We start from the raw sequence: 10,229 nt of genomic DNA on the forward strand, positions 1-10,229 counted from the left end.
GTCCCATGAGCCTGCCCCAGGTCACACCGCACACTCAAGTGTAGCCTGGAGACACCTTGCATTTATCTTTGGGTCTTTACTTACTTCCCCCTGGAAAATAGGGCATAATTAGGGAACATTCCCTGGGCTAGTTTCCACAGCGGTGGGTAAAAGAGTGTTGGGTCTTTTCTTGCTTGGTCTGGCGCTGGGGAGTGGGGTGGGGGCAGTCGGAGTTGATTTTCTCAGGCCAGGCCTGTGGGCAGGTCCAAGCACTGTTCCAGATGACGGATGCAACCCCTCCCCAGGCGCATCCCCAGGCGCCCTGATTCTCCCCAGCGGCTCCCTGGCTTGTCCTCCGGCCTCCGCCTGCCCCTTCCCCAGTGCTCCCCAAGCCCGTAGTGAGGGGTCCCCGCCTAGGGTCTTGTCTGAGCCCAGTACCCAGCGCCCAGGTCTCTGGGGATACCCAGCCTGAGGCTGGCTCAGGTACCACTGGTTGGGGCATCTCACCTCTCCCTGCACTGATCATTTCATTGGTCTTCCACCTCCAGCTCATCCTTACCAGTTAGTCCAACTGCCACAGTGGCCAGTGTGACCTAAATGCAGACCTAAGCTGGTGACTCCTTAAGACTCTTCTGTGGTTCCCTGCCATCCTCGGGACAAACCCCAACTCCCGATGTGGCAGACAAGGCCATGCACTTCGTGGTCCAGGCAACCTTTGGAACTCTGAGCCTTTGCCTCTGCAGCCCCTCCACCTGCCCTGGGCCAAATGCTGTTCACCCTCTGAAACTTAATCATGTCTCTCTTTGGCAAACCTTCCCTGACAATTTCTGATTGGGTGACCCTCTGTGCCTCCACTGCCCTGGGATTCCCCCATCAAAGCACATGTGTGAGGTTGTAAGTGTCTGTCTGTCTGTCCCCCACCAGACTGTGAGCTCCCCAGGCAAAGCCAGCCTGTCCCTTGTCTGTCTTCTTTGCCACCTTGATTTACAGTTGTTGCCAGTGGTGTCTGCTGAATGAATGAGTGAATGTATGAACAAACAAAGGAATGAGCCATGTGGGTCTCAGTTTCCCTAACTATAAAATGTGAGAGTTAGGTTAGCCTCGTGGCTCTTTCTGCATTGAGGTCCTCCCACGCACACCCCCAGTTTCTCATGTCACATCTGGAGTTACCCCTGATTGTAGACTCACTGCATCCTATTGGGCACTGTGCTGGGAATCATGATATTCATAACCTCCTTGACCCTCATTTAGAGATCAACAGGACAGGAAGCCATGTCTAATGGACTGAAAACCAGAAAGTGGTCCAGGGAGGATGCAGGGCTTGCCCAGGGTCTCAGAGCCGATCTGCGGCATCAGAATTCAGGCTTCATGATCCCTCCAGCACCAGGACACATGCAGCTGGGACAGAGAGTGTGAGCCCCTCGGTCCACCACCTGCCCCAGCTCAAGGCCAAATCAGTTTCCCCCAGGCCTCCTCCATGGAGGAGTGCTCACCATTCAATTGCCCCGTGCCTGCCCAGCGGCATAGAGTAGTTGCTCAATGAAAACTTGTATAATACATGAAAGGAGATGGGAACCTGAAATATTCCTCATCAGAGGGCAAGGGGACACACACCTCTGCCAGGAGTCCTTGCCTTCTCTTCCTCAGAACTCCCCAACCCCCCAATCTCTCTGGGATTCCCTCAAGGGCAAGTCAGAGGACAGGACCAACCAGACTTAGAGGGGATGCCTCTCTTTATTCATTTATTTCACCACTGCTACCTGGTTTCTCCTGAATCCGGTGTCATTTCTCCTGGTCTAGGCTGGCACCCTCCCTTTGCTTCCCCAGACTGCCCCATCAGCCCCCACCCCCATGCCTCAGGAACTGCCTTCCGCCCAGCCCAGCTGCAAACTGGAGCAGCAGCTGCTATAACCCATTTAACAGATGGGGAGACTGAGGCCCAGGAGTGCAGAGCACAGCTCTAGGTCACATGGTGGTCTCCTGGGTTCGCACTTTGCCCTCAGCAGGAAGGGAGGACCCAGCTGGGGCTTCCAGTGCCTTCGCTGGGGGTGGCTGGCTCCGGCCTGGGGCTTCAAGTGCCTTCACTGGGGGGTGGCTGGCTCCGGCCACGTCCAAGGGAGTTGCCGATTTGATCTTTGAGGGCCTCCAGTCTCCGGGCCAGGTTTGGAACTGCAGCCCCACCTGAGGGACAACAGTGAGACTTGAGGCCAGCACCCCCTTGGACCCTGCCTCACCCAGGCCCATCAGGGTCCCAACATCCTCTGGGGAAACCTCAGGTGGCACCCACTCCCCTCCCCCTGCCATGTACCCCATGGGCTCCAGCATACATCTGGGAGCGCAGGTGGCCCTAGGAAGAGAATCCTAAGTTCCAGAAATAGAAAGATCTTAGAACTCTCACCTCTTAATATGCCCCCTATTTCAGAAATGAGAGGACTAAGGTTTGGAGAAGGTGGGTTCTGGCCCAAGATCACAGAAAACACTGGCAGCCCTTCCCCTGCTCCTTTCTTCACCTCTAAGCACTGGCGATGTGTTCAGGGGCCCCATGGGCAGGGGAGGTGCAGAGGGTACCACTTCCTCCTTGGTCAGCATTTCTGCCAGGACCTGGGTCTGAATCCAGTCGCTGTGACTCCTGGGCCAGGGTGGGTTGGGTGGTGGGAAGCGAGCCTTCGCGTTCCCGGGCCTCCTCCCCCACCCCCACCCCCCAGTGCCCCAGAGCTGGACCCACCTCTCTCTTGAACACTTGGCGGAGCCAGGGCTACATGGGGGCACCCAGGGTGGGGGCCGGGCAGACAGGGGCATGTCAGCTGGGGCCTTAGAGCCAAACACCTGCAGGCAAGACCAGAGCCCGCACTGGGTGACCCCAGCCCTGCTTCTGTGCCCCACTTCCCTGGCGCCGACCATGTCACCACCATCCCTGCCGTACCTGCCCCATGGGGCACTAAGAATGTCAGGTGGGCATAAAGGGGTGGGGTCATGGTCACTTTTTCTGTGGGCAGTGCGTGGCCCTTGTGATGTCCTCTCTGGAGACAAGGAACTCCATGAGGGCAGGAACCATGTCAGGTCTGTGAATCCTCAGTGCCCAGAACAGGGGCTGCCACGAAGCAAGGAGCTTAAGGAGGGTTATTGAATGAGGAAGTGAACACTCATTCACTACATAAATGCATCCATTAACTCATTCATTAAGTAAATGCATAAATGAGTAACAAGTTAAGTGAATGAATGAGTACGCAAACAGCAGAGCACGTTCCCGAAAGAAGGTAGGATGGGGAGAAGGGGCAGGAGAGTAAGTAGCTGTTTTGAACCCTGGGCAGAGAGAACCCAAAGCCAGCCACTCCCCACTATGACCCAGCCCGGCACATCAGAGTCCCCGGAGTTCTGGAGCTTTCCAGACTACAGACTCCCTAGATCCAGGTCTCCAGATTGCCAGCCTTCCCTCCCCCCACCTCGGCCTTTCCTACCTGGGGCAGGTGGAGCTCCCTCCGTGGGCAGGCCCAGAGGGCCAGTGGCGCTTGGCACAGGGGGCAGAGGTGGCAGCAGGGGCAGGGGCAGAGAGGCGGCAGGGCCTGCAAGAGGCTGAGTCAGGGGCTCTGTGACATTCCTGCTCCTCCCCTCTCCGGGCTGGGCAGAGACTCACGTGGCAGGGGGCAGGTGGCACCATCACACAGGGACACGGTGGGGCTGGGCCAGGGCCCGGCTGGTGAAGGTAGCAGGCAGAGAGGAGGCGCCTGGAAAGAACAGTGGGGTCTGGCTGTCTGTAGTCCTCAATGCTACCAGCAGGCTGGCACCAACGTCCTGCTTTTAACAAACACTCATGGAGTGCTTACTATATGCAGGCACTGTTCTCAATGCTTTACACATGAACTTATTCAATCTGATCTTTAAGACAACCCTGGAGGACCTCCCTGGTGGTGCAGGGGTTAAGAATCCACCTGCCAATGCAGGGGACACGGGTTCGATCCCTGGTCCGGGAAGATCCCACATGCCGTGGAGCAACTAAACCCGTGAGTCACAACGACTAAGCCTGTGCTCTAGAGCCCGCGAGCCACAATACTGAGCCCACGTGCTACAACTACTGAAGCCCGTGTGCCTAGAGGCCGTGCTCCGCAACAAGAGAAGCCACTGCAGTGAGAAGCCCGCGCACCGCAACAAAGAGTAGCCCCTGCTCAGCACAACCAGGGAAAAACCGCACGCAGCAACAGAGACCCAACGCAGCCCAAAATAAATAAATAAATAAATTTATAGGGCTTCCCTGGTGGCGCAGTGGTTGAGAGTCCACCTGCCGATGCAGGGGACACGGGTTCGTGCCCTGAAAAAAACATTTATAAAAAACCCCCCAAAAACCCTGGAAGGCAAGTACTATATCATTCCCATTTTACAGAAGAGGAAACCCAGGCAGTGAGAGGCTAAATGACTCACCCAAGGCCACACAGCTGGTGGCAGAGCTGGAATCAGAACCCAGGGGGTCTGGATCCAGAGATCAGACCTAGCCGTTTCACTGAGCCACCCCTTTCCCACCTGCCCTCCATCCAAAGGCTTGTCTCCGGCCGCGCTCACCTCTCCAGCTCGTGGACCTGCTGAGCTAGGATGCGCTGCTCATCTTGGGCCAGGTCCCGGCTGCTCTGCAGCTGCCTCTTCTCTTTCCTAAGAAGAGCAGGTCCCGGGACCATGACAGGAGGCAGGGCTGTCGGGTATCAGTCAGCCTCTCTTCACTGCAGCACAGCAGGAGCCCCAGGAGGCAGGTGGGGACAGAAGGGGAGCCAGGGACCAGGGAAAGGAGGAAGCCCAGCAGTGAGGGGCGGGGCACGGGGGTGGGCAGGGCCCTACCTGAGCCTCTCGTTCTCCAGCATGAACTCCTGCAGCATCCCGTAGAGGTTCCGCTGAGCCCAGGACACCCGGGCCGCAGTGAGTCCAGAGGCTGCAGGAAAGAGGGAGGTAGCTGGAGCCCCAGGAGCCCCAGACCCTATCCTCATCTCACTCCACCCCCAGGGAGCTCATACCTTTGGGGTCCATTTGGCCCAGTTGGGACCGCAGGCGATGGTTCTCCTCCTGGAGCTGCAATAGCTCAGTCTCCAGATGCTGGGGTGGCTTTGCCACAGGGGACTGCAGAGAAACAGACCCAGAGCTGCTGCTTGTGGTTGTAAACATTTCACGCTGCACAAGGGCTCTGGGGTTGCAGACTGAGTGGAGCTTAGAATCCAGCCCATGCCCCACTCGTCAGCCTTGAGTCCTGGCCCGAGGCTGCATCCATCTGGAGGCGGCACCTTGTCCTAACAGCACTGAAGCGCCTGGAGGGCCCGCTCGAAGCTACGCCCCACTCCCTGTCCAGCCCCAGACTCAGCTCTGTTCAAACCTTGGCCCAGATTCTGACCCCAAATAAGACCCCACGTCAGACTCCAACTTAACTCAGACCTATCATGATAGCAGCTCGGATGTTGGCCAGACCCTGAATCATGTTCCTAATCAGACTCCCACCCTAGACCCTCCATAACCCTGACTGTGACCCGCCCCCGCTGCCCCCAACCATAACCCCATCATCAAGATTCCGACCCTAATCCCAACCCTGACTCAGTCCCAGACTTCAACGGGACACCAACTCAGTCCCCAGCTATTGCCTGATCCCCCACCCTCTGCCCTGCCCAGCCCTCTGCCTGGGTCTCTCTCCACTCACCTTGGGGGCCTGGGGCCAAGTGGTGATCCGCTGAGCTCGGCTTGCATATCGCAGGGTGCTGAGGGTCTCGGGAAGGCACTGGGCTGAGGGGGACACGCAGGCCACCTGGGGAGGACTGCCCCTGAGTGTTCCTCTCTGGGAGCCCTCCCTCAGGACCCAGCCCTCCCCGCCAGTCCCCCTTAGGTACCATGAGGGTCACCCCACGCCCCCCCAGCGAGTCCGCCAGCAGCTTGGTGAGCTTGCTGTCCCGGAAGGGGATGTGGTTCTGCTTCCGCTGTGGGTCCAGCAGCAGGGAGATGCAGTGACCTGGGTGGGGAAGGCAAGGTTACCCTTCATGTCCAAGGCCACCCAGCGGGTACTCTGCAGAGCCAGGATCTCCACCCAGGCTTGTAGGTCTCTAAGATATCTCTTTCCACGTGATCTCATTACCCGTTCAGACTGGCTTCTGCCACCAGACGGGGCTCCATCCCTGATCCCCAGGGCCCACTGAAGGGCCTGGCACCTGGCAGGGGCTCAGGAAATGTCTGACAAATAAATCAAATGAAGAGGCATTCCCTATGCGTCTCCCCATGCATGCACAGAGGAAGGCCAAGGCCCCAGCTGTTAAGGACCTCAAGGCCCAATGACCTGGGGGATGGGGAAGAGGGAAGACATGTTAGTGCCCTTCCCCTCACTGGGCCTCAGTCTTCCCAAATGCAACAAGGGACAGGTTGAATGTCTGAGGGCTCACACTCTGCACTTGAGTGTTTCTACCTCCTCAGTTAGAATGTAACTGTATCCTCAGTATTTATAGATCTATAAACAAAGTTCTAAGAGGGAAAAAGCATGAGACAACAGCCAGCCGAGGCCGGAGGGAGGCCTGTGGCTTCTGAATCACAGCTCTTTAACTCTCCTCCATGCCCTACAACTCCTCTGGTTTCCCTCACTGCGGACAGCTATGGGTAAGGCACAGAGGAGGGATTCAGGAAGTCAGTCCAGCTGGCCCCAGATCTTACCCAGGGCCAGCAGGCTGCGGTTGATGCTGTTGGCCTCAGTCATCAGCTCCCCACGGGATCCTGTGGCCGCCACCTTCTCACTGCCAGCCAGGTCTACAAAGCACAGCTTCCCCCCGGCAGGGGGCTCCCCGGGATCCACAGGAGGCATCTGCTGGGGTTGGGGGAGCAGGGCTTGATGGGGACGTGGGCGGGGCTGTCCCCATCAAAGCCACAAGGCCAAGGGTTTTCACCATTACCTCCTGTGAATGCCCAAGTTGTTTTATACAGCCAGAGGCAGACCCTTGCTGGGTGGCCCTGGGCCAGCTCTTTCCCCAAGCTGGGGCACTCACAGTTTGGTGGCTGATGTATAGTGTGAGCAGGGCATGGCTTCGGCTGGAGGCCTGGTTCATGGTGTGAGCTGAGCTCCTTCTACGGCTAAGACCTAGAGGGGAAAAACATATGGAGCTGGACGTGGTAGGAAGAGCAAGTGGTCACCAACAAAGAAAAAGGAGAAAAGGCATCCTGGTAGAGGGCCCAACCAGTGCAAAGGCACAGAGGCAGGAGAGTAGAATGATGGGTGCTGGGTCGGGCTCTAGCACAGATCAGTGAAAGGGGGCTGGAGAGAACTGAGTGGAAGAATGTCAGTCTGATTCACATTTTATCAACATCTCTCCCACTGCTGTGTGGACGGAGAGAAACTCAGGCAAAGAGGTCAGCTGGGAGGCACAGCACAATGCTCGGCCCGAGCCCAGGGTCTCAGTGTCCCTGATGCCGGCCACAGTAGGTGCTCAATAAAAATCTGATGAATGGATGGATGAGAGTGGAACTGAAGGGCCTTTAGGCTAGGCTAGGAGGTATGGCCTTTAGTCTCGTGGCACTGGAAAGGTCTGGAAGGGAAGCGGGATGTGGTTTGCTACATGGAGAACCATGGACTGAAAGGAGGAGACCCTTCCAGGGGGGAAAAATGAGGCCTGACTGAGGCAGAAGCCTAGGGCTGGAGAGGAGGGTGGGAAGAGTCTGGAAGGCAAAATCAGGAGGCCTGGGGGGTACGGGTGAGGGACATTCTTGGGCTGTATCTGAATTGTTGGTTTGCTGGCTCTTTTCTCCCCCAAGGGTCATCTCTGAACCCACAGCTCCAGGCTGGGGCCCCGAGGGCATCTCTCGTACCCCAAAGCTCCCCTGAAAAAGCACGCACCCATTTGCAGAAGTTCCATCAGGGCCCCCAGACTCCCAAACTCCACCACCCGCAGATGCTCCACGTAGAAGCCCCGCGTCTTGTTCCAGCGAACAGGGAGGGGCCGGGGAGCCCCTAGGCTCAGCAAGTCTCGGACCTGAGAGAGGAGGGTGGAGGGTGAGGGAGGGGCCTCTCTGAGTTCTTGCTTCATCCACCCCGAGACCTCATGGTCGACAGTCCCCCATCTATTCTGCCCCTTGACCCAGCCTCCTTGGAAAGAAATGCCTCCTTTTCCTTGTGGGCTGTCTTTCTAGCCTTCTCAGTCCCCCACCTGCTCATTGTAGATCTCCAGATAGGAGGCATGGAGAGTGACAGGGGCACCGAGGTGCTGCACGCGGTCCAACAGCCAGGCGAAGGTCCTCTGCGTGATGCCGGCCAGGCTGGGGGGTACGGGCACGCCCTCCCCCTGGGGGAAGAAACAGCTGGGGCTGGCTTACCACCACCGCCGCAGTTATAATTACCCTTTGTAGAGCACTGTGCCCAATTCCCATACAACATCACATTTAATTCTCAGTCAGTACTATCACTTCCATTTTACAGATGAAGAAACTGAGAGCTAGTAAATAAAGGGGACACAATTTGAACCCAGGTGCTCTAGACTGGCCAAGTCCCTTCACCTCCCTGATCCTCAGTTTCCTTGTCTGCAAATAAATGGGGCTGGGCCCCATCGTCCACGTCGCTCCCCTCTGGGAGTCTGCGCTGCCTGCGGCTCCCCAGGGCTTCTCGCCCACCGACCCCTGACCCCTGCGGGCTCCGAATGCGATCGGCCCACCTGGGGAGGAGGTCCGGTCAGGGTGTAGGTCTTCCCAGAGCCGGTCTGGCCGAAGGCGAAGACGGTGCAGGAGAAGCTGCGGGCCGCAGGGGTGTGGCTGTACCCAGGGAGGGGTGGGGGGCGGGGGGCGGGGCCGTGTGGGGGCGGGGCGTCACCAGGCCTCACTCACCCACGCAGCGCCAGGTCGCCCAGGCGCCGCACGCCGCAGGCCCGGAACACGTCTTCTTGCGTGCGCGCCCCGTCCAGCACTGCGCCGAAGCGGAACGCCACGTCGGGGCCCCCGCCTGGGGGGCTCACCTGGGAGAGGGGGCCGTGGAGAAGGGGGCGGGGCACTCTGGGGAGGGCGGGGCTCACCTGGGGGAGTGCGGGGCCTGGGGGAAATTGGCCTGGAGGGACCTGGCATCTTCCCGGTAGGTGTTTTTGGGGGAGTGCGTGGGAGGTCCTCACCTGCAGAGTCCGGGTCCCTGAGCAGTGCAGCACGCTCTGCTCCCCTCGACGCAGCTCCGCCGCGCTCATGGGACGCACCCTGTGGTCCGAAGAGGCAGGGAGGGGGTGGATGGTCCATCCTGAAATCTCCGTCAGTGCCTTCCTCGCTTGGACCCCTCCTAGCCAACCTATACCCACCTGAGCACCACCTGGATGGGCGTTTCTGGCCCCTCTGGTCCCTGCTCCAGGTTCCGCGCGGGGTCCCTGTGGCAGCAACGCGAGTTAACCATCCCTGCGCCAGCGGCTCCTTGAACCTCCCTAAATCTGTACTTACCCGTCGGGGGACCCGCGTTCCTCCATGTTCTGCTTTGCACACGGGTTAGCTCCGCCCGAGTCTCGTTCTTTTCCCTCCCCAGTACCCTCCCCCTTCACCACACTGGGACTGGCTATACACACCTTACATCCTCCACCCTCATCCCCCCCTTCCCAGGCAGCCATCCATCCGGAAAGGCTGGGCCTACCCAGGGCTAGCTAGTTAAAGATTTACCCACAGCCACCTCTGTGGTGGAGAGAGTCTGTAGCTAGGGGACTCTGGAGTCTGAGGATCACTTGCCCTTGGCCAGTCCCATCAGGAGGGACCACCCAGACCAGCCTCCTCTGTGCACAGATGGGGAAACTGAGGCCGGGATGGGAAGGACTCAGCCAGGGCCACACAGCAAGTCTGGGCAGAGCATGGACCAGGCTCTTCCTACTTTCTCTGCCTACTCCTCCAGTTTTGTAATCTTCCTCCCCACCTTACCCCTCCCCAGCAGTTCCAGCTTCCTCTAGCTCAGAGCCCCAGGAGGGGAAAGGGGTCTAGAGGGGTGGGAGGGGCCCAGGTCTCAGTACCAGGAAGATGTGGCTGGACTGAATTCCTTGAGCTGAGCTGACAACAGGCTCTGAAGCATCTGGTTAAACTTTGGGCCACCTGCCTCTCCAATGCCGGAGCTGATCCAAGGCCAGGGAGGCTATTTAACTCTCTCCTGGCCTGGCTGATGAGAGCAGCAGAGACGTCTGTGAACATGCTGGGCCGGGGCAATCACCCATTCAGTGCCATTCTTCATGCAGGGCACCGGGTGGAGGAATCACATGCAGATCCTGCCCCTTCCAAGCTCATAGTCGCGCTACGGAGACAGG

At 58.5% G+C, this 10,229-nt stretch overlaps 1 protein-coding gene across 2 annotated transcripts; it reads right to left on the reverse strand.

Annotated features, from left to right (window-relative positions):
- Positions 1 to 1,735: 1,735 nt before the first annotated feature.
- Positions 1,736 to 9,551, reverse strand: KIF12 (kinesin family member 12). 2 transcript variants are annotated; one of them, XM_049711095.1, is made up of 18 exons: positions 9,388 to 9,551; positions 9,252 to 9,317; positions 8,797 to 9,153; positions 8,628 to 8,703; positions 8,127 to 8,261; positions 7,817 to 7,952; positions 6,972 to 7,063; positions 6,643 to 6,790; positions 5,835 to 5,953; positions 5,648 to 5,752; positions 4,977 to 5,079; positions 4,804 to 4,894; positions 4,534 to 4,620; positions 3,614 to 3,704; positions 3,438 to 3,542; positions 2,705 to 2,805; positions 2,490 to 2,608; positions 1,736 to 2,160 (listed from the first exon to the last, which is right to left on the reverse strand). In XM_049711095.1, exons 1-18 carry the CDS (start codon positions 9,549 to 9,551, stop codon positions 2,051 to 2,053), a joined length of 2,205 nt encoding a protein of 734 aa, XP_049567052.1. In that variant the 3' UTR covers positions 1,736 to 2,050. The 2 variants fall into 2 exon arrangements, with proteins under 2 accessions (XP_049567052.1, XP_049567051.1); XM_049711094.1 differs by having other exon boundaries at positions 6,643 to 6,793.
- Positions 9,552 to 10,229: the final 678 nt, after the last annotated feature.

Source organism: Orcinus orca, chromosome 6 (genome assembly GCF_937001465.1).
Source record: "Orcinus orca chromosome 6, mOrcOrc1.1, whole genome shotgun sequence".
In the NCBI taxonomy this organism is placed as follows: domain Eukaryota; kingdom Metazoa; phylum Chordata; class Mammalia; order Artiodactyla; family Delphinidae; genus Orcinus; species Orcinus orca.